This window comes from Nothoprocta perdicaria, unplaced genomic scaffold (genome assembly GCF_003342845.1).
Source record: "Nothoprocta perdicaria isolate Ctin4 unplaced genomic scaffold, notPer1 scaffold_136, whole genome shotgun sequence".
NCBI lineage: Eukaryota > Metazoa > Chordata > Aves > Tinamiformes > Tinamidae > Nothoprocta > Nothoprocta perdicaria.
Genome location: NW_020454494.1, coordinates 1,956,845 through 1,982,315, shown reverse-complemented (window position 1 = coordinate 1,982,315; position 25,471 = coordinate 1,956,845). Strand labels below are relative to the sequence as shown.

General features: G+C 34.8%; 1 protein-coding gene across 1 annotated transcript in view; it reads left to right on the top strand.

Annotated features, from left to right (window-relative positions):
* CSMD1 (CUB and Sushi multiple domains 1) overlaps window positions 1-25,471 on the top strand; it is a 471,181-nt gene that overhangs the window by 122,795 nt on the left and 322,915 nt on the right. Inside the window, exon 4 of the mRNA XM_026033888.1 lies at window positions 14,586-14,698. Coding sequence (XP_025889673.1) covers window positions 14,586-14,698 — 113 coding nt within the window. The remainder of the gene's footprint in view (window positions 1-14,585; window positions 14,699-25,471) is intronic.

Here is a 25,471-nt window from a genome sequence, read left to right as displayed (position 1 = left end):
GGGAGCGATCATTGCAGCACAGAAGACGGGCTTGGAAGTAATTTACTTCCAAGTGTGGAAGCAGAGAGCACAATACAAAGTGTCAAGCTTCCTGCTGAGCTTGCAGAATCCTGGAATTATGAATGCAGTTGCCTATGAAGCCCATTAAGCCAAGTACTGTGGGCCTCCCCCTTGCTAAGGGAGACCAGAAATATGGCCTCATTACTGCTCCTTTTAATGTAATTCTCAAATAGAGAGAGCGCCTGTTCTCATGCACCTAAACTACCTTTGCTGGTCTCTCCCAACACACTGCAAAGCAAATAAGACTTGTATATCAAGCTAGGGAAGACAAAAATATTACCATCTACTAGACTATATTCTGCATGAACTGCAGTATTTTTGAAAGAAAAATGAGGTTTACTTGATGAATATGGACAGGTGAATAAACCAATGTGAAATATTTTAGAAAATACTCTAATATGCTATAGTTTAGTTTAAAGAGACTCTGCTTTCATTATTGCAAATGTCTATTACAAAATTGCTGTCCCCCTATTTTTTTGTCCTGGATTTAAACAACACTATGCAGTCAAAAATCAAAGAAATTTCCTTGACCTGTTTTAAAATCAAACATCACAATGCCTACCAAAGCATTTCAGTTATCATTTTTTTTCATATTGTTGCTATGCTTCCTGAAACTGTTCAAACTTTTATAATTTTCCAAAAATCAAAAAATAGATGGATTCAGCATGGCACTTCATAAGATAATCAATTTTTGAACTACTATTTTCATTATATCTTTCAACTACTACCTTTCTTGAATAACTGAATGGGCTGTAGAACAGTGCTAAGTATGAATTAGTTCCTGTTATTTGAGGTAGAAGTTGATCATCGCTGAAATTTTGAAGTGGAAAGTATAAGACCATTTTGGAAAAAAAGTACTAGTTCTAGTTAATATGGGGATTAACTTGTTCTAGTTAATAATATGGGGATTAACAGATGATTATCTATGCTCTGTTTTATTATCTTCTTCTGGTAAACAGTGCAGTAAATATTGCAAGGATTTTAACATTATCAGATTTAAGTTCCAGGTGTAATCATCTGTTTGTCAGTTCTTACGCTCATGTATGCAAACAAAGATTTTGTACATTCTGTGAATAATTATGACTGATTTTATCCAGGGCACTCCCCAGCTCTGCAATATATGGTTATTCATGTTTTTAAGTTCAAGATGAGCGTTTCATATCTAGCACTTCACAGTACTGCAGCTCATATATTTTGTGCAGCTCTCAGCATGTCACCTGAGGTGTCTGTTCATCTGAGTACTACAGTTCTTTCAAATATACTTTTCCTGCTGTGCTGTGTCACTGATCTGTGAGTATGAAACACAGTTAAATAAACTGAAAAACCAATATGCACCTGGGTGGATTTATGCAACAAGTAAAGATGAAGGAAAGGGTAGGAAAGGATCAGTGCTGAGAGTGTGGATTTTTTTTTTTTTTTTTTTTTGTCCCACTTTCATTGTCTTGGCCACAACTAAGAATCATGGACTCTTTTTTATTTAAGCAGTTGGTTTTGGCAAAGAGCTTTTAAACATATAATGAATATAAATATAAAATATAAAGAAGTTAATTATTTGATTTGCCATACAGAGCATGYGACTATCTATGTTAGTCACATAGAAAGTGATTTCACATGGTGAAATACTAAGAAGAAATGGAGAAAAAAAAAAGAAAGAAATAAAGCAAAAATAAAACATGTTTGCCAGATGGTAAACATACATACATAGTTTTCAATTGTTGATTTCAATAATTGCTAGGGTGTTTGGTGCTACTTACTGCAAATTTTAATTGAATGAAACAAAGTTTCTTGTACAGCTAGGTAGGTATTATTTCCAGATCACTTTACATCACATTCTTGTGTCCATCTGTTTCTTGATTTTGGTGGGTTATGAATATCTAAATTGTAATGTCACTTCACAACCTTGTGCAGTCTTGAACTTCTTTACTCTCATTTCATCAGTATTTATTATTTATAGAATAAGTAATCATCAGTTAAAATAGCAAACTAAGCTTACAGTACAAGTTCTGCAGTCAGTTAGCCAATAGGTTTGCATGGACCATATCTGTTTGACTTTGCAGCAGGGTTTCTCACAGAAAACTTACTTTGCATTGCACTTTTTCCAAAAAGAGATTTTTTGTTTTTCTCCAGAGATAAGAGGTTATGTCCAAACAGGAGCCACAAGAGCAATCTGCTAAGTAGGGAGCCACCAAGCAATGAAAAGCCAAGTGGGAAAAGCTGTGGGCAGGGAAGCCTTTGAAACACCCTCCGGCTGTGTCTTGACCCTAYTCAGCTCAGCCTGTGCAAGAGGAACCTGTTTGCGTATTGCATCCCAGACAGGAGCCCTTTCCTGAACATTAGGAGCTTAAGTCCTGTCTGTCTTCACCCTTTGCCTCCTCATTACCTCAGCTGAGGGACCCTTGTGAATTCCAGGGTACTTCCTTAGTTTCTTTCCTGAGGAAATGAGAGTCACAGCCCCCTCCTTTCTGCAGTGGAAATCAGACCATGGACAGCAAAGGTTTTGTTCTCTTGGGAGGCTGTAGACCATGCAGGGACAGGTTCCATTCATGTTGGTAGAGGAAGACCCAAATCATGAGTCTTTATGTGTTTATTCTTAGAAAATATGTGCGTCAATTCTACTAATTTCTCCAGCAAACTTGTGGTATATTAACTAAACCATTTTTGATTGTAAAATTATCTTTAGGTTGGCATGTCATCATTTCCTTTAAAAGCCTCTGTCTGATTAATTTTAGTATTTCTGTTTTGGATCACAATTCTGTTTCCTTCTCTTTCAAGTAGMAATTAATTAATTGCATGAGAAAATTATATTCAGATGTAAACCCACATATGATATATTCACAGCTTACAACTGTTTCGCAGAAACAGTTCACTCAAAATTTAGCAATATTTTTCATTTCTCATTTTCTCCAGCCCAGCAGAGGAGCTCAGTATCATCTGTCTGCTTCTATTAGAATTCCAGTAACATCATGCAAATCTTTTTTTTTATTTTTTTTTCCTCCATATCTTTACTAGGTCAACTTTTCCTTTCCTATTTCTTTATTTATTGAATAACAGAAATTACAGAAATTGATTTACCACATCGTAGCAAAAGTGATCTCATAAAAATATGTTATATCTGAGTATATTAACTTCCATTCTTAGCAGGAATCAATCAGGAAACACATATATTTTGTTGTTTTATAGATGATCATAATTAATAGGACATGAGTCCTCCATGTTATCTAAAATCTGAATTGCAACATCAAGAGCATGTGTGTTTGTTTTCTTCATTTAAAAAGAAAATGCTAGTGTGTGTTTCTTTCTAAAGATACTATCTTTGTATGCAGGGAGCTATACTCTAGCATTCATAATGTGTGCGTGACAAGGTATTTCTCTGGGGTTAGGTGTTTAATGCAAAGTAATAGTAGAGGAAATACATTTGCAATTATAGTGAAATGTTTTACATGTAGTATAATTTACAGGAGAAACATAGCATGTTGTGATGGTGCATTTTTAATATAAATGGAAAGGACAAATTCTAGGCATAAATCCCATTACCATAATGATCTTGCCATTTTCCTAACATATTGCAATTTCAGGTTCCATAAATACAATGCTGTACATTAAGTTTTATTCCTGTATTCATAGAATAATTTGTATTGTAATTTGAGAAAATAAATTACAATTGCGACATCACTGTATTTCTTTCTAGAAAGGGCTGCATAGCTTTTATTGTAATAACCTAGTCATTTAATTAAATCATTTTGAAAGTGCCACTAAATTCCTGTGATTTTTGTGACATAGTGTATGCATTAACTATAAAAGCCTGCCTTTCAGAAATTACTTTTTCACTTTGTTTCCACTGACAAAGAAAAGGACACAGGGGTGCTCACATGAGACCACGCTGCTTCACTTTAAGATACAGATGAGGACACCGGGTGGTGTAATCATCAGTGCCAAGTGGGAGCTGCTGCAGGCTCCTTTCTTAATATTAGTTGAGGTAAGATTTAAGTTTACCTTGCAGGCAAGGAATATGTGCAGAACAGCCCAGGCCTTGCCARGGTAACTCTTAAGTGGATTACAACTTTCTTGATGTTGAGCAGTCTTCGGGTTAGCCCCAAGCTGGGTTCTGCAGTGATCCTAGGTGGTTAAGCTACCAGGAACATGGCTGAAAATCTGGGATGAGATCCAGATTCGCAGGCATCCAGCGCCATGTGAGGTGCCCTGGACAATCTAACGTTCTGAATGCAGCTCAGGATCTGTGAGGGACCTGGAGCATCCAGGAGTGGCAAGGAGAGGCCTGGCACTTACATTTAGGCATTTGAATCCCCGGTCTAAAACAGGGCCTCAAAAGCCGAGAAAATTTTCAGCTAATCAAATGTAGGTGCCTGCATACAGGTCAGGTACCTGTAAGGTATTGCAGGGTACTACTGGGGCACTAATTACTTCTTACTAATTGCTTCTGGCGTGTCCATAAAAGGCCATTGGAGTCCTGGATCTCTTGGATACAAGTGTCTTGATTTACAAACTGAATCCTACCTGTGACTGCTTCACAACTGATGATGATACTGTAATCCATATTCCTTTTGCTATTTCGGAAGGGTAACGTGTTGCACATCTGCTGTTCCTTAATGCAAAGTGYTCTGTGTTACTTGCTGAACAGGATCTCATGTTAAATAACTGCTGGTAAAATTACAGAGCTTTTCCATTACARTAAGTGACACTGTTTTCCTGTGACCGATAAGCTATCCCGAGTGGAAGGATAGAAASAGTTTTGGCTAAGCTTTTGCTTTAGCTTTTTGAATCACTGGCTTTCTGACCGTGACAAAAATCTTATTCCACACATCTTGCCTCTAAGTTTGTATTGTGTGGTTTTCAAGGAGTCGGTTGAGATGTGTCATTAATCACTCCCATCCTGCCTAGTGCCCCAGCTCCRTGTGCTAAAACTTCTCATCGTACATGGAAGGGTAATGAAGAACTTAGCTGATATGGTAATCTGTAGATATTTCTTATTAGAAAGGAGATAAAGCAATTGGTTTCTGTAATGAAAGTCCATTAATTATTCTTTAAAAAAAAAAAAAAAAAGGAAAGGTTAGAGGATACAGACCATTTTTAAAGACTAATGTGATAACAACCTCGGTGTGATGAAATGCCAGTTAGATGGCCAGTTTACCAGTCATGTGCTGCTGCTATGGAGTAAAAGTCAGCATGAGAATTATGAGAAAATCAGCATGAGAATTATGAGTGTCACCTCAATTGCCATTATCATTCCTTCTCTGTGTGAAAACTGGAAGTGTGAATTAGGGAATCTTCTCTGTGCCATATAAAAAATAATTAGCTAGGATATTAATTGCTTAAGAGGAAATTCTCTTTGCTTTCACTTAACTATTTAAAAGACAGAATATGTTTCTATCTCTAATATTCATATAACTTTTTTTTTCTATAATTATTGTCTGTATGGTATTGGCTTGGCAGTTATCACTGCTGTAGGTGTGCCTGATGTGAAAAGAGTAATGCAGGAGATTCATAACACAGTGGAAGGCCTGCAGAGAGGAGCAATAACTCAGTCCTTGAATCTGTTGGAAGAAATGCAGAAAACTTCATCATAGAGATCATTATTCATAATGAAATGCCTTTATGTGGTTTATGCTTGTCATATACCATTATTTTATTTAAATTAAAAAAAAAAAGTATTGAAAATGAGATAGAAATCTTTTGTTTGTTTTTGTTTTTTTGAGACCATAAATTGAAGAACCAATTAATAAGCACTGCTCTTTAAAACTAATCATATGCTTTGGTAAAATCTGTTCAGGTATGGGAGCTGATCTTCCAGATTATTAGGAAGGCAAACAATTTTTTAATCTTTGAATTTTTAAGATTTACTAGCAACTCCTGCATCATCTTAAAATACCTAGTACATGCTCAGAGTATTGAGGAATATTTTCTATAGCAAATTAAAAGGACCAATTGATTGAACTATATTCTTTTAGATTGATCTGTCCAACAAAGACATTACCAAAAAGAATTAAATCTACTTTATGTGGAAAGCATGCTCACATACATCACCATTCTGTATTCTTGGGCTTGTCATCTGAAATGGTTGGTTGGTAATGGGTTAGGTRCTTTATCATTATCCTTAGCACCTGGGAAATGATCCAGTATGAATTCAGTCTTAGTGAATTATTAAAGGCACTTTAGGATTTGTGAACTTGATAATGGTATTTTGTGAGTGGTCATTACCGCTGCAATTTAGTATTACTACAGAAACTGACTTAAGAGAATAGTAGCCTGATACCTGCTTCAGGATGTAATTTAGAATCACAGAAGATAATAAGTCCACACTTTACTGGTATCAGCAGTGTTTATAAAATGTACTTGCAGATAATAAAACATCAAAAGGTCTCTTGAAGTAATGTAATGTTTCACAAGCTTTAATATAATGAACCATTGAGATTCTTTTCTACTGTAGGATAAAGACTGAACTGCTTGATCTTACTTAATATTGAAATTCATTTGTTTCAGGGAAGAAACACACAAAATAAAATGGCTTAATGCTAAGATATTTCAGTGAGTTATAGTGAATATAGTGAGTAAARTGCTAATCTGCAGTATTTTTAATTGACTGTAAATAATCAAAAAAGAGCTGGACAGAACAAAAGAAAAACAAAAATCAAACAGTCATGCATTGATGAGGAAGTAAGTATTCACAGAGGTACAGGAGACAGGTTTTTGTAATAGGAGAGCACATGGATACAGACTTTTTCACTACAGTGTCAAGCTTTTGGAGTTTAATTGGATTRCTATAGCATAATGTAATAATATCTTTGTTGAAGGTAGGATACTATAATCACTTTTAGCAGTAACTTCAAATTTTACTATAAATAGCTCATGGAAAAATGAAATATATTGTAAAAAACAGAATATAAACTTCAAGCAGTATCTCAGCTTTTCATTCTGGTGCTCTGAAAATTGAACTAAGGGGAAGGAATAAATCYTTCCTTTACCTTTCTTTGTTCAGAATTCCTTTTGTGATTATATATTTATTTAAAAGATTTTCTATTCATAGAAAATAGCTCTAATTTGTATCTGTGTATTCAGCATAGGCCTCTAGTAATTTGGTCCTGTACTGCAGCTTTCTATATTTTTAGAATTCCTCTTTAATATCATTATCATAGTTGTCTGTTAACTGGATCTCAAGGAAAAATAAATCTTCTGTTCTGGAAGTCACAACTAATGCCACTGTTTCTGAGTGGTAACCATCTTCTGTTCCTAAATACTTTTTTTTTTTTTTTTCTGTTTTTAAATAAATAGCTTTTTAACAGCTCCTGGCTATTAGTATTCATATACTCAGAGGATTATGAGTTCTTATTTGTTGCTTTCTTCTATTAGTTGTGTAGCTTTTCTCATTGCATCTGCTATTGTAATGCTGTAGAAACCTATCTTTGTAGCTTGTCTTACAAATTTTAATCTGTTCCCTATCCTCCAATTTATCCTCCCCACTTAATGCTAAAACTCCCCTGGCATAGCTCATAAAATCAATCAAAAAGACTAGTTTTCTCCCCAGCCCCATCAACCTCATGCAAAGGAGAAAAAAATGTGAAGAATTACAAGAATTACAAGAGGTTTCGTCTTAATTCTTTTCATTTTACTTGGCCTTCTAGCTAATACTTTCAAGGATCTGGAACTCGCATTGCCTTGTTTTATTAATGCTAGCTTTCCATCTGTAATAGACACTATATAACACAAAATTAACCCACTTGGAATTTCATGGCAATTGCTCCTGCATTAGTAATGCCCTCCTTACTTCATAGGAAAAAAAAAAATAGTAGGAGAGAAACAGATTCTTCTAGCTCTGCTCCTCAATGCTCTGATCAGAATCTTTCTAAGATGCCATTCAAGACATGATGTGAAGCAAACTTGCATTTTAAGATGAATATCTGGGAAAAAATAAACAAGTAATTAAAATAAAAATAAAATGAAAAAAGAAATCATTACAAATCCATTTTAGTAAAACCCCAGTTTATCCCATATATCATACTGTCTTTAATAAAGCATGACTGGCATGGGTTATTCCCTTTTTAAACAATATAACCTAAATACGTTTTCAAGATGAATCACAGCCTTAACTTGCAGGATGGCAGCAGATTTTTTCAAAAGGGACTTTAACATTAAAAAGAAACATATTTTTTCTTTCGTTAGGATTTTTTTCCCCCTTCTTCTCTCCATGTTCCTGGAAGGTGGAGCTTTTCATGGGTCATATGTTGGACTGCTTTTATATCCCAGGGAAGGAATAAATGAAAAATAAACCAGAAAAGTTCAGGGTAGTATTATGCCTAATATGTAAAGTAATTACTTTAACAAGCTAATTAACTTTAATGGATTGTCCCACTATTCCCCTGCCTCCTTTACTGACCTGTCTGTTGAAGCTTTCAGTAAACTTTCTGCTCTATTTGCATAGCTGCAAATAATTTGGGGATGCTATTGTTGTTTAATCTACAATCTGCACCTGGTTTAATTGGTAGGAATTATAATGAAATGTTGAAGGTGCCAGGGAGCAGAGAAGGATACATAAATCAATCATTTTTCATGCTGTGAAGAAGTGAGGAAATATTTGAAAAGAAAGAGATGGAAATGAGAGGTACTCAGTAAGGCACAGGAACAGCCAGTGAGGGGCAATAGAATATCTTGGATACAATTTCAGCAATGATAAAGGAAASAATGGCAATAATGCAGTAATGTTATCCTTTTACACAGTGGGATTTTTAAAGGAGCTAGTAGGTGTTACTTAATCAAGGTTTATTGAAATTTTGTAGGGACTAGGAACTTGATTGTTGAGTCCTTTGAAAAATTTGTCCTTTTGAAAAGACACATAATTTTATAGAGTTAAACTGCAGAATCCAAGTCAGTCAGTAAGTAGACTTGCATTTCTTGAGAAACCTGTGGATACGGCCTGTTTCACTCTACACAAAAGAGCTTTTGTTTTTTGGTTTTTCAAGAAATCAACTCAGATAAGTCAATAAGGAATGGTCCTACTTCTCTAAGGCAAAGAAAGAAAAAAAAATCTTTGTTATACTACAGTCAATCTATAAAATTCTTTTCAAGAATGTCCTTCATACAATATAAATRTAATTTTTAGAATTCTGTCAATTCTCTTAGAATTACATGTACTTGTCTTGTCTGTTGTGTTAGGAAAGTAAGCTGGTTTAGCGTGGTGTGCCTGATGTTAGCCCAGGGTAGCAATGTAATACATACATAAGGGATGGTAGAAAAAAAAGAAAAAGGAAAAAAAAGTTTCATATATTGTTGAGTTGTACAATGACAGACACTAGTGTTGTGTTGTAGATCGAGCTTTAGAGTATAGTGATCCTAAGGACCATGGTTCAGCTATCAGATTCTTGCAGCCTGGTTAGTCATCCAATTGTGTTATAGAGGAGAGGAAGTAAAAAATCATTTTTGCTTACGATACATCTACCTTTCATATAGAAAAGTAGATGTGCATGGATGTGTGTGTAGCAGAAACCTGACAGACCTCATCTAAGCTGGAGGTGTCACAAGACCACTGAGCACAGCTGGGCTTTTATGGCTTTATAATCTCTGTTAGCATTAGGCAAGCTGCTGCCGGCTTTTAAACTGGAAGATTTTCTTCCCCTGCTGCCAAAATGAATAGAATTATATATATTTAGAATTATATATATATCTATATATTTAGAATTATATATATATCTATATATTACAACTATATATATATATTTAATCTTCCTCAGTATAGGTCAAGGACTGTGTTATTTAAGAAACTATTCTAGACTAATGTTCTCATAGTTGGGTAGATGATAGGTGTCTAGTACCAGTACCTGGTTTCTATGAAGCACATGTACCCAACAGTGACTGTATCCAAAAGGATAAGAAGCCTGAGGCATTTTCCTTGTTACAGTGAGAGTTAACAACTAGTAACCCCTTAGATATTACGGCATTACGCTTCTATGGGAGAATCACTGTGTCTAAGAAATTAGAATACAACTGCCTGGAAAATGGGATTTTGTGACAGCAACCCTCAGAAAACTTCACTGCAACCAGCTCCATTTTCTTGTATGYAATAACTCTCTGCAAAGTGCACTGCATTCTGAGAAGTAGGTAAGACCTTGAAAGCTGGATTCAGGTGACTTTATTCAGCTTTSTAAGTTAGATGCATGAAATGAAATGCTGAGATCTACCATATGTCTAATTCCTAGGATATGTCCAGTAAAAAGTTAAAAAAAAAAACTTTTCAGATTCAAGAAGGACCAAAATTAGATGGACTTCTATGCCTTGGGCTATCTGACTATCTGACATGTCAGAGCTTTTGTTATTTTTTAACAAACGGCTTTCAATTATTAATGAACTCTTAATTATCTGTCTTAAAGTTATTTAATTTTTAGACCTGTCATGCATTAGCTCCAGTAAATGTAAACATATTCTTTGGGGGGAGGGGGGGGGAAGTGCATTATATGAAAAGCAGCATATTACTTCATTGACAGACAAAAAAAAATACATGCTGATTCTGTGCTGCATGGTATTCCTGGATGTAATTTTGCATTGATTAACTTATCTATTTGTTATATACATAAGAACTGAAGAATATGAAACTTTCTGCTGTAGATTATAATTTCTGTAACTGTAATACAGGTGTTTAAAAACATACTTCATGGGATAGTATTTTGAAAAAAAAAATGCAATCTCAAAGTTTGTAGGAAATAGTGTATGTTTTTCAGAAAATTAAGATAAAATATTCTTCCCAAAGAATCTTTTTTTTCCCTTGATTTCTGCTCATTACTAGCTATTTATCATAAAACCAAATTGCACACCTAAAGCCTTTTAATTCCTGAAAAGCAAATAACCAATCTGGCATAAAGTAAAATAAATCAAATAATTAAAGTAATATAACTCAAATTGGTGAAAAACATTTTAAAAATCACGTTAGCTTGTTTTAAAAGATCTCATACAAGGAGCTACAAATGGAAAAGACAAGATATCCCTTCTGACACTGACTGATCACTATCACTTATCACTTGCACAATGTACCTTATTTGTCGTAAGAGTATATTTTTCAGAGTCTTAAAATATATATTCTTTTTTTTTAGCAGAGAGATACAGGTATAGGTATAATAGGTACCTAAGGTACTGGTACCTAATATACTTTAAAATTATGGCACTATCTGTACAAGATATTATTTCAATATAATTTGGATAAAAGCAGGTTTTCGTAATATTCCCACCTTTTTAAAAATACAAAGACTTTGTCTCTAAGTTTGTGTTTTTTTTATCTACTGTGACTGAAAATAAACAGATCAGCATCTGCATGAGAAGTAACAGTGACATTGGCAGATATTTCCAGTTAAAATTGGTTCATGTAGAACACTTTGCACATCTGCTTTTTGGGACATATCTGGTGAGATGATAATTATAGTAACTGAAGCTGTAAATAACTAATAATAATAAAAAATCTTGTCAACTCTTGTTTACGTAAGTAATTTCTAAATTTTATTAAAGAAATTCAAACTTACCCTATATGGATCACAAGAGAATTAATTAAGGACTTAATTTAAATAGAAGGAAAAAATACATTTTCAAGAATTCTTTTTTTTTTTTTTTAAAAAAAAAAAAAGGTCCCGGGCAATAGGAACAGTGTAGCTCAATGCTCTTAAATAGAAAAATATCTGTGCTATAAAATCTGTATTTGGTCTTTGCAGGGAAGAATTTTTAAAGATTAATTTTGTATTCAAAATGCTCCACTGTTGTATATGAGTAGTGGAATAAAACACACAATTTAACTTCATCTTTGATCAGTTGTGAGCTTGGTTTAGATTTCCCTCCCCCTTCATGACAACTGCCATATTAACTCCAGGACACCCCACACATAGCATCCCTGCATTGGGCCGTAGCAATTCTTTGCGGTGCTGTGGGTGAGCAACTTGCAGTACGTAAGGCTTGGGTGCAATATCACTGTGCTGAACAATATAATCAGATTGATTGCTGTGCCCTAGAGCTTAGTGTCCCACTTCTACCGGATTATGAAAGCCATATATCAGCCAAAACCTAGGCATATACGGAATTACTGTTCTTTCATTCATCAGCACGAGAGCAGGAATGATCTTCCAGAGAAAGCATCTATCCAGAGTGCCATGGAATATTGTCGCTATTATGTCTGTCAAATATCAGAGCAATAATCAAGAAAAATATTTGCTAACACTGTTGAATCAATAAACCAGGGTATAATAAAGCTCCTTTTCAAATACCAGTTTAAAAAGAAAAGAAAAAAAAAAAAAAAGTCTTGCTTTGGATTTTAACCTCCAGGCAAACACCATGTGCAAGTAGAACATGCAGTGATACCACTGGATGCACCAAAGAAACTGGGGTAAAAATGAGAATAAGCAAGAGAAGAACGGAGAAGGACGTTGTCTTGGGAGGAAAAGCAAAGTTTTAAGTTCTAGCATATCACATAAACTGATCTATAACAGCATTTATACACCTTTGGTGAAGCTCAGATTTAGGTATTTATTGATCTAGTCACCCTTACTCTTTTTAAAAAGCTGTGAAGGAAATAGCCATTTCTGGGGTGAGATTCATCTGGAAGTTCAAAATACCTCCGACAACTCACACTCCCCAAATACTTGCTTGCATTGACTTTAAAGGGAGCTTACCTGATACTGCTGACAGCTATGACTAGATGAAATGAATCCTGTCTTTCTCTCCCGCTTTCACCAGGTCACAGTTCTTCTGAACACATGTGTAAAATTCTGTTCAGATAATTAGAGAAACTTCTGGTGTTAACTGAACTTCTTAAATTCCAGTTTAAGGAGACTGAATACAGTCCTGTCCCTTAAGCTTTTGTTTGTTTAATGGAGCAAATAAAATAAGAAATAATTTTATTTTAAATTACAGTGATTTAGTTTTAAATAGTTCAGTTGTCGGCTAGGTTCAATGTAAAGTCAATAAATACCACAAGAAAGAAATAGAACAAATAAACTTTTAGCAGACTATGCAAAGGTTCTGTAATAATGCATCTTGAAAACTAGTAATTCAATCGTATCAATTTACTAAGTGATTTTGAAAGTTACTGCAAGTGAGTAGGAACAAAGGATTGGGGAGGGATAGGGAAAGCAGGAGGAGGAGATGGTGAGAGACTGGCGAGTTTACTGCTCTCGGCAGCACCAAGTGATTTACTTTTCTATTTCATCAAATCCAAAATAAAACCCAGATTTTTTTTTTCTGTAGATATTTATCCTAATTAAGTGTAAAGTTTTGTTGTAGTTTGAGTTAGTTAATATACACTAACTACTAGGAAATTTGGCGGGACACTGAAATGTTTTAGAGGCAAACCTATTATCAGCCATTTTAATAATACCTATCAGGGAATTGGACTAGACGATCTCTAGGGGTCCCTTCCAACCTCAACAATTCTGTGATTCTCTAATTCTGTGATCACAATCCCCTGATAGTGCAGGGAAGACTTCCCAGGACATTGTGTCTATGACATTATATTAGATAAGGTAAGCATTGCTCCTTCATGAGTCTATGAAAACTGAATGTTTTATTATTTTTATATACAATAGTGTATATCTACTGTATATCAGTGTGAAGATATTTTGGAATACAAAGCAAAATAAATAAATAAATAAAACAAGAAAAAGGTTATTTCTTCTTCACAACAGTGAGCAGTAAGAAGGCCTCCCCTGCTAGCCATGATTCTGCTGCGGCCACATTATCTTCACACCTAGAAGAAGGGCAGCGGAACAGCGGCGTTCTAGTTATCCCTTGCMGATCTATCAGCAGAGGTGTTGTATCACACTAATGCAGCTATGCAGCTTTGAGTGTGTGCATTTTTATACAGTTTTATTTGAAAAATGATGTTCTGTTTCTTTCTCCAGGGGACTGGTCTTTAACAGGGCATTAGATGACTGATAAATGAATGAAAGTTTCAAGTTGCTTTTCATCTTCTTCATTCAGTGCACGGACTCAAATATTGTTTATCGTGCTACATTCTAATCTGTCACTTCTCAAAGTGACGACGATTTTTAATCCCTGATCTTAGAGGCTAAGGACTGCTCAGTACTTAGTAGTAGAGACTCAATAATTCGGAAAATGAGAACAAGTATCTCCAGCAAATGGCCAAATCACACAGAATATGTGCTTGTGAAAAATCTGATTAATATGATTTACATTAGAAACAATATTTTGTCATATTTTCGTTTGCTTTTATTTTGCTAATTGATTTGTCACATATATATGTACCCCCCMCAMACACACACTCATGTGCACATAGRAAGAAAATTGTTTTACTACTTCTCAAAATGTCATTTATAAAGTTTGATGACAAAATGACTAGATGAAAAAAGAAAAAAAACTCACAGTATAATTGTTACTAAGCCAATAATAAATTGAGACTGCATTCCAGTAAACTGCTGTTATTAAATACCTTGTAAACTGTGCAACGTATTTTGGCTTTTTCTTCCTTTTAAAGTAGTCTAAACATGATTTTTTKCATGATTTATAATAAACCTATTTTCTTCCAGGTTGACTGGTATGAATCTACCTTCTCCTGTTATCAGCAGTAAGAACTGGTTACGACTCCATTTCACATCAGACAGTAATCATCGACGGAAGGGATTTAATGCTCAGTTCCAAGGTAAGAAATATATAACTGCATTGCAAAAGTCTCTTTATTTTAAACACAGATGGAAGTGGTTGATGGTAAAAATTTCTGTTTAAATGCCTGGGACATATTGCAAAGAACTGGCAGGTGGACTTCTACTACTTTTACCTTAAGTAGGTGWCATCAGTGTGTGATCAGGAATCTTTAGAGACTTACCTTTGACAAAAGTTTTTGTGCTTCCCGTATCAGTTACTCAAAGCACATGATTGCTTGCTGGCTTTTTCTGTAATAAATTGTTTTCTATTCAATCATGTCTTTTATTCTCAAAAATAAAATGAATTAAAAAGAATGCCTGGAGTTTAGCTTGCACACTTAGGCACACCTCTATCAAAATGTTTTCTTCCTTCATTATTCTTAATCAAGCTCTTACCCTAAGGCTACATTCAGCAGTAGGAAATTTAACCCCTCCATAGCACAGCATAAACTAAATATCAGGCTCATGTATAGATTTGCATATACAAATTTAAAGGAAGACAAGAGGATGTCAATGTTGTTGTCACTTGCTGCTTACATTTACTTAGAAATTCATTAAAATGCAGTTTTTTAAATGAAATCTTTATTGATTTTTGTACTTCATAAATCATCATTCAGCATCAAAGACGTAGTTATTATGTCAAACACAGAAGAGCTCTGTAACTCAAATGCACTCAGCTTCTTAATTCATTTGTGCTTTTAAATTCTGTACTTACATCAGCTCTTACACATTTTACCCCCCATACCAAAAGCATGTTCAGGTTCTCTCTGTGACAAAGCCGTTCCATTTTTCCTGTACTCTTTATGGCTTGTATCCTTTTAGAAATTATAAAATACACTGCAACAACCATGTTTCTGGTGACTGGCATATGCAAAAAAGTATTTACAGAAATATTTAAACATACATAATCTTTTTTTTTCTTTAAAAAAGATGTCAATGATTATATTTAAAAATAAATATCTATGCACTTCCACATTATGTTGGCAGTTCATGTTGAATATGCATTTTCTGAATGTGATAAGCATTTATAGTTTATTTGTACAAAGTTTACTGGGGATATATAATAGCACTGTTGACAACTATGATTTTAAATGTGCTATTTTATGTTAGCTCTATGTTTTAGACCTATGACTAGAGGTAGCAAAAACAATGTGGCTTATCCTGCTGATACATCAGAAAAATGAGAACTGATAGAATAACAGAGGAAAGTTTGGGACATGGGAGTGAACACAACAAGCTACTTTTCTGTTTTTATTTTTTTTTTCCACTATGTCTTTTCTCTAGCAAAATGTGCACCATGAAATTAGGAAATATATGGGAAGATTATTAGTTCAGGCATCTATCAGTTGCTGTACATAGGATATCAGACATTCTACTTGGGTGCTGACGATTTATTATTTAGCAATTTATTAAAGCTAAGAATCAACAGTTTAGATATATCCATTTTATGTGTTTTTCTCACGTAAAATATATATTTTTGAGCCTGTCAGGGAAAACTGTGAAATAGTTTTCCCTGTGAAAAGAATGCTGTGAAATATATGACTTTGTTCCCAGCGGAAGATCCTGACTATGATAGGATGCTTCTAAGGTCAGACTGTATCCAGGCACAATATTTATTTTTGCCCTATTGGCAGGTCATGTAGGTAGATCCTAACTATATGACACGGAATTTTCCAGAGGAATTGTTTCCTTATGCTAAGCTATACTTGATAGTTTGAGCACATTGTTGCAGAATTCACTCCCTACCTGGGGCTAGGACAAGAAGAAATGACCTTGGATTGTGTCAGGGGAGGTTCAGGTTAGATATTAGGAAAAAAATCTGCCCAGAAAGAATACTGAAGCATTGGAACAAGCTGCCCAAAGAAGTGGTGGAGTCACCATCACTGACAGTGTTCAAGAAACATGTAGATGACACGTTTAGGGACGTGGTTTAACAGGCAAGGTGTTGAGGGGCTTACGGTTGGACTTGATGATTTTGAAGGTCTTTTCCAACCATAATGATTCTATGAATAATAGATAGAAGAATATCTGATAGAAGACTATCAGTTACCAGTCTGCCCAAAAGCCGAGGATCTTTGATTGTTCTCTTTTTCTGCAGTTCCTGGACCTTGAGCCCATTATGTTCTTCAGGGTCAGTTATTATATACTAGGATCCTGGTAGTGAAAAGCATTTTTAATTGATATCAAGTATAAGTATTATTTGCAGAATAAAACCACAAGAAGGTATTTAGAGAATCACAAAATGGATGAGATTGGAAGGGACCTCTAGAGACCATCTAGTCCAACCCCCCTGCTCCAGCAGGGACACCCAGAGCACGGGACACAGGGCGGCTTCCAGGTGGGTTTTGAAGACCTCCAGAGAAGGAGACTCCACAACCTCCCTAGGCAGCCTTCAAAAGTTTGGAGCTTATGCATTTAGATATTGCATCAAAGTGCAGCAACTTGCCAGTAAATAATAAAATTTCCAAAATCTCAATTCCCAACTTTAAAAATGTGTTACATATTTAGTATTTTTAATACCAGTCTATTTGTTTGGATCTTGCACTTCCGTTGTGTTTTCACTGTGAATTTCAGTGAGAAGGACTAGAATTCTCCAGTCCTAGAAGTCATTACAGGTAATGATCCCTCACCTAGGCATGTCAGAGAGAGTTATTAATCCTGTCTTTTCGCATTCAGATGGAAGCTGCTTCTGGCCCTACTCAGTCTGCATCATTTAGGCAAATACAAAAGAATGCCTATTTTAGATATGTCACTGAACCAGTATTTCATTAGGATGAAAGCTTCTTTGGAAATGTTTGTACTTAGAAAAAAGTATTTGTAGTACTAAATTTAATCACTTCTGTGAAAGAACAAGCATATAATAACAAATTATAAACTTAATGGACATAAGTGACAGACTAATAAAACTCAGAAATATTCAGGTTTGACTCAGTTTTATATAACTGAAGAGAGACTGAACAAGATTAAAAGACTTTTTTTTTTTTTTTTTTTTTTTTTTTTTGGCTATACTATTTTGGGCTGCTTTCAGAAATAAGAGATTTAATCTTGAGACTTAAGTCTTGCTTCCAAAGAGCAGTAATCCTCAGATAATAGAAAATGAAAAAGTACCTATTTTTGCTTACTCTTTTGAGACTCTAAGTTGAGCTGAGTTCAGAATTGGCCACTCTATTCCTGCAGAGCTGAAATTGTGACATTTGTTGGAGCTCATCAGGTTTATCACAAGATAATAAACCCCAAATAATAATAAATAACAAAAACAGGTTCCCTTTTCCCTAACAAAAACAGCTTGTTCTTCCCTGGAAAAGGATGTCCAGGGAGGTTGTGGAGTCTCCTTCTCTGGAGGTCTTCAAAACCCACGTGGATGCGACCCCGTACCCCATTCTCTGGGTGTCCCTACTTGAGTAGAGGGGCTGGACTAGATCATCTCTAGAGGTCCCTTCCAACCTCTACAATTCTGTGATTCTGTGGAAAACATATATTAGGCTTGTTGTTATTTCATTTGCTTGTCTACTTGTGAGATTGCTTCAGTTACTGGGGGAAAAGCAAATCAAAACAGAAAAGCTGAAGGAAGTGAACACTGGAAGGTCGTTGCTGAACCCTGCAGCCTGACAGTGGCGATGCTGGAGCAGCTTCATGGTGCAGCTCTGGTCACAGGGAGGCTGAGCAGATATTCCCAGCACACACAGACACCGCCTCGACACCCACTCCTTACACACCACAGGTCTCCCCACAGGTCTCACCCAGCCCCCAGGTAGCTGCACCCACTCAGCAGTTACCCCAGCACAATCCCCCGCTGCTTTCCCTGTCCCGTACCTGGAGGCCGCCTTCCCTCAATGCACAAGGGGGCTCTTTCCTTTCCATAGGACATTCAGATTTCAGATATTTTTTCTACAGCTAACAAAATTGGCTGGACAAGCAGATTCTCTGTGCATAGTTTTATATCTAATTGGTACTTCTGATATTTTAATAAAATAAATTACGATAGTTCTGTTTGTCAGTTCAAAAAGTAAACAAAGGAAAGAAAATGAAATATTTTGGATTGTTTGCTAGAATTAGCTTTGGTTGATTGGGAAAGGTTGGGTAACAACAGTAGTGTGGCCACAATAACGAGATAATAAATGTGATGTAATTTGATTTGAATTGAATTAAATAATGTATTAGAAACATATGCTTGAATACATTAACTAAATATAGTCTTTAAATGCTTGGCAAGAGGAATATCTAAATAAAACCATGTAGTATAAAAGGTGTAAATGGCTGATAGGTCTTTGAATTGGAGTCTTTACTGTTTCACTTTGCTCAGGCCAGACTAAAAGGTTAAAAGATTTTTTTTTTTTTTTTTTTTTTGTCGTGATCCTTTGATGTTGATTTTAGTAATTAAAAGGTTATCCCTCGATTTCCTACTAGACTATTGGTATTTTCATAATACCTTTATTTATTTTGTGATAGCAAATACTTTCAGAGTATCTGGTCAGATGCAGAACTGGTTTAAATGACCTTGTCTAGGCTGACCTAGCCTAGCAGAAATCCCAGCACAAGCTGAGTATGGCTTTGCCATGCCTGCATCATACCAGCACCCTATTTAGGTGAAATTCTTGCCTCATGGCAGTCATGAAATAGGGTGAAATTTCACCCTATTTAGGTGAAATTCTGGCCTCATGGCAGTCAGTACCTGCAGTAGGTGTAGCTGGACTCTGCTTATGTTCTCCCTTCCTCATAAATGAAAATCTTCTCCTAAAAGAAGATTTGTATCCACTTAGGTTTAGGACTCATTCTTCACATCCTTCTGCACTCATCTATGCTGACAGGCAAATCCTATATCTTTAGAAGGAGTTACAAAGCATGTGGTTGACTTATGTTTCAGAAATGCACTAAAATAAAACAAAAAAAAAAAAGACCAAAAAACAGAAGTCAAAGTCTCTGTATAATACAAAGCAAGATGATTTGTTTTAGATAATACATTGTTCTTCCAGATGTACACTTCCTAGCAACAAAAGTTATCAATATTAAACGGAATGACTTAATAGGTTTGGGAATAAATCCTGTGGTTCTGCACAATTGCACCAAGTATAGGATGGTTGCTTAGGTTTCATGCATTTAAAAAACACTGAAATAGTGTTTATATGTATAGGCACATATATATATATATATTTAAGTTTTATGAGAAAAAAAAACTTTTTTTCATGTATTATTAAAAACTATGCTGATTAAATTACATATTTATTTAAACATGCCTAAAATAAAATAAAATAAAATAAAATAAAATAAAATAAAATAAAAATAAAATTGAATAGAAAATTTCCAAAGCAAAAACTGCTTAATAAGTATATTCCACTTTCTGTTGCAAAATTCTGATCTCTGTGGTAGAGTGTTTCAAATTAAGTGTGCTGATTTTGGCAAGTTACCAGAAAGATTCAAGGAAGGATTAGACATTTTGATCATTATGCACCAGAAGTTACCTTTCTGCTCTGTTTGATTACCTTGAATAATTCAAGATTTAACAAACAGATAATCCTGAAGTCAAACAATGAATATAATAGAGGCTGCTGTAATAAATCTCTACTAATGGAAAACCATGAGTGAAATAATGTATAATAAACTGCTAGCTAACATAGATCTTTTCAAACAATTTTTATAACTGAGCAAGCCTGCCTGTGAGGCACCTCTTTCTCTCTCTGTCTTTCTCTCTATCTTTCCTACACCTTACTTAAACCATTAGAGCTGTTTTTTGAATTAAGAAGAATTTATGGTATCTCCTTAGCAGATACACACATAGTATTTTTAATCAGGCATTTCAGTGACTATTGTCATTTATATGTAAATTTAGAAAAGAAAATTAGGAAAAGCAAGTAATAAAGTCAAAAAGCTAAAGGAGGCCATTTTCTTATAGCTCTAAAGTGATACTGAGTATCACTTGCCATTAAGTTGTACCAAGGCAATAACTTGTGTTTTATTAAAGTGTACTGTCAGGAAAGGAATCCAATCTTGGTATGAAAACACCAACAAGAAGATAAACAGTCTCTTGACTGTTCTTTTCTGTAGTTAATACCATCATTTTTAAAAATGTGTACTGACTTCTCAATTGTATTAGTCTCGCTAAATCTTTTTGTGTTCAGTAGTGGGGACTTATTTTCTTTCAACAAACTAAAAAGCCTTTTGATACCTTCTAATTCCACTCTGAAGCACTAAGTCACCTCTCAATCTTGTAGATAAGCTAAGTAGGTTGAGCTCTTCAAAGCAACTTTCACTTGTGGCTATATCTACTTCATTGTGGATTGGTGGTGTTTGGAAGTTCCAATGAACATATATCTGATTTTAGATATCTAAATGTCCTTTAAAATCTGACTTCATTTACATTTTATTATTTTACAGAATGTCTTTGCTGCTTTACCTACTACATTTAGTTTCTAATTAGCTACCAGTTGTAATTAATATATTTGGCTGCTCTTCCATAACAAATTGAACTTGACAAATYTCTGCACGTCCTTGTTGTTAGTACATTATTGCCTTTTGTTTACCCTATTATCATGCAGATATTTTTGATGAAGGTGAGATAATATCCTAGCAGTAATACAATTCAATGTACTTATAGCTAAAACAGAACCTACAGATAAAACTACATTTCTACATATTTATTTTCATCACCATGCTCATTTTTTAAAAACAYATTATGAGCACTTATTTACTTATTTAGTCAATTATTTATTAAATTATATGACACATGCCTTAGGTGCATGCTTCATTTTCTAAACTATATCAGAATCTGTGCCACGTCTGCGGTAGGTAGACTGCGCTTCTTAATTTGTCTTTACTGTTTTCCTTCCTTTATTTCTTTCTCTTGTTAACATCTGTCATGCTGTATTTTTCTTCCCACTTTGATGCCACAGTAGCAGATTTGCCCATGTTCTGTGGTACGGACATGACAGTATTGCAAAATTCCTTTATTTTGAGGGTCTTTTGTCTTGTTTGGTAAGTGTGTATTRAACTATTTTCATGGAAGTTTACCTACAATAATCGATTTACACTTCAAAGAGACTTGGTTCACTTATTGGGTGGAATCTGTACTAATCCACAATGGGAAAAGTTCTTGAAGAACATCTATTTATTAACTAGGAATAAATTGTAGGTGRCCTCTATTAAAAAATGAGACTCTTTTGCTCTAAATTTTATAAGTAACTGCTGATATCAAATGCCTCACTTTTTAGAAATTTGAGTTCTTTAATTGATCTTACACTGGCATCTGAAAATATACTCAATACAATTAATCATATTTACTCATTTATCAGTTTATAGTATTTGATCAAAAAGGAGAAATTAATAAAAATATTAGAATTGGATCACTATTTGATATCTCATTCTGTCTTACATTGAATATATATTTAACCTCTCTGAAAACAGATTTGTTTGATTTTTTGTGTGTGTGCATTTGTCCCTGTACTAAAATTATAGGACATCTTTTATTGGCTTAGTATTAGTCTAGACCACATGATAAAGACAGAGACAGAGAAACCATTCAGACATTTCTCTATATTAATGCAGTATATATACATTTTGAAAATAAGCTTGCTAAAATAACTGTTCCTGTAGCCTCTCTTTAAAGCTTTTAATCACAGTATTTCACCAGATTTATTGAGCCCAGCACATTATTAAGCTGTCTCAGTTCTTATCATTTATAGTTTYGAAGCTTTTCTATTTTATTTTATTTTATTTTTCCCCAGTGTTTGACAGTATAAGAAAAGAATCTTTGGATTATTTTTAAAGCAATATATCCTTATTTTATTTTTTAAGCTTTATACTATTTTCTACAGGAATGCACATTCAGGAAAGATTGGTTGTCTTCTGATGCATTTTTGATATTACAAAGTTTTGTTGTTGCTTTTTCAAAAGAACTTCAGTTACCAACACCGATCCCAAAGATTTTTGGTCCAAAGTTTAGATGTACTTTTTCAGAACCAACCAAGAATAGATGATTGATAAGGCCTCAGATTAGACCCAGATTTTTCTTAATAAGAGGATGTTTTATTAAAATGTCATACTACTAAGACATCTTACATGAGCATATTATGAATCCAGGATTTTTGTGCACATTCTGAACAAGCAAGATTATTAAAGAAGATTATTAAAGGTGGATTATTAAAAGTAGGAACCTGTAAGAGTATATACATGAGTGATGGAGGTATGCAAATGAAAAATATGTTTGTCAAGGAAACATTGATAACCTACACATCTACTTGTAAGTATATAAAAAAAAAACAGCTAGGCTAATTTTGCTATATTTGCTGCAGCCTGAAAGGACACATATGGTCAGTTTTGCCTCGGAACAGGTAAAAAAACATTAAATAATAGTGTGTCAGAGTTACTACAGCTGTGGCTTCTGCATCATTTACCTGCAGGTGTTCAATACATTCAAGTTCAGCTGGATGACTGAAAATACTGAAATGATTATAGTAATAGGTGTATTGTTAATATATTTACAGTCCAGACATAGCTCTACAAAACCAGAAAAGATGGTCAAATATTGACTTAAAAATAGGAATTTCTGATGCCTGTGAGAACACTAATTATCCCTCTGGGTGGCATTATGGAGMTATCATCGAAGAAAACCCTTGGAGCTCTGAGGAGATTAGCTGCATATATGAAGTTTCAACAGCTTCTTGAAAGACTGGAAGTGCCATTCAAGCGAGGAACTGATCAGACATCATTTATGATTTCTTTTCCAGAGACATACTACACACTGGGCACAAAGATAGCAAATATTCATTGTGCGAGCTGTGTTGATACTGTTTTCCAGAGCTGTGTAGTTGCAGGCACTGAAGACTTGATGCCTGCCACACTTGCCTTATTGTGATATATCTCATATTGATAGCACAGCATAGCTAAGGCAGTCTGTCAGGGCAAGTGGCCTGCTAAGTGACATGCAGAAGGTTAATGGAAAACAAATGACTGCTCTTCATTTTGAATTTTCAGATTTTGTGTCATCTTATAGGCATAGAAAGAGAACGATTTCTGTTAGAATCTATTGTGACACCCATTCGTCTTGGGGCTCTGCCATTTGTTTGCTAGCGCCGCATGCAGAGATTTCCAGCGCAGGGAGCAGGTGGAAGGTCRGGTAATGACAGGCAGCACTTTGCTGGATTGATGGAACAAGGAAGCTAACTGATCATGATCAAAAACCTACAGCTTTTACAGGTAACCATGTAGTAGAAACATCTACTCCTGCTGTGAAACTCTCTCTGGAGTTATAATACTGATTATTAGGAAAGATTTTGAAAGCTGTTAGACAAACCCCAGGATATTAAACAATATTCTTCAGGTGATAAAGAAGAGCAGTGTGTTGGATTATTCCAGTGATTTGCTGAAACTTCACATCATATGGAAGATGAAAAGTCAGGGAGAGGACAGCTGAGTGTCAGGAATCACACCTTTCAAGGATCTCCTAATGTTATCGAGACTAGGGCCTTGTTTTAGCAGAGGATTTATGATAGAATTTGCTTGATAAACTTAATTTAGAGACATAAGTACTCAAGCAAGAAACCATTTTCAAGATGATTGCTGAACACTATTTTATAATTATAGAGAAACTAGATGAAAGTGTAATGGTTGCCTTAGAACAACAGGGTCATTCTTCCTAAAATTACTTATTCCATGGGCAAATATTTCATGTTTGTTTTAGAGTATTTAAGAAATATACTGGCTTGAAGCATTCCTTGGCCTGGGAGAGTGAAAGGTGTACAGTTTTATTTTAGGTATAGGTAATTTCATTGGAGTGCTGGAATCGGTCCTAGCTAAAATCACACGGTCAAGATCAGGGACGTGATATCATTTGCCAGCAATGAAGCCGTCCCTCTTGAGAACGTACTGAGGTGACGTTTTCCAAGAATACTTAAACATGAGAGGGTAAAAGGGTTGTTTATTGAAAGACTCTGAAGATGAGCCCTCAGCTGGTAGAAGCATAAGGAAGGGGACAAAATACTGCTAAGGGAAATAAGACATTATAGAAAAAAGAACTAGAAAGGAATGATTTCAAAATGTGCTCTGCCACAGACAGCTTGACCAGGACTTGCTATGCAGAACTCAGAATAATGTTTGATTTCTCAGAACATGCTCAACAGAATCTGACAACAGAAACCCGTTTGAAGATTTTGTGATGCTCCAGTCAGGTAGAAAATCCTGGCCGAAATAAACAAACAAACAAGAATATCCACCAAAGAAACAGATCAAAAAATTAAATTTGAAAAGGACAAAATTTGTAAAGTGCTATGAAAATTACTATCAATTTTAAATTCCAAAACTTGTTACTTAGAAAACCACTGTCCAGCATTTTGACCAAGAAGTAAAATAATTATATGCTAAATACTTGTGAAGCACTTCCTGGGATATATTTATAGAACAAGCCAGAGTGAGAAAAAACAAAATATGAATCAAGAAAATATTTTGAAAAATAGCCAGGTGTGTTTGTGTCAGACTAGTTTTGTTGGACTATTTCTGTTAAAGGAAAAACTTCAAAGTGATGGAAAGATTGAGGGTAGTTATTTTTGTCTTATAGATTCTAAACTTTTGAAGAAATTCATGGTATAGCAGGCCAGAGTGACGCAAGAGAAAAAAAAACCAAAAAGCCCTAGAGACAGTTAATGATCTCTTTTACTGGTCTCATATGACTTGAGTGACACGAAAGAAATTTTTTATCTGTAAGTAAATTCCAGAGTTTCCACTACTGCTGAGAAACCTGTGAATTGTAGATCATTTCATCCATGTTAGAAGATGGTCATAAA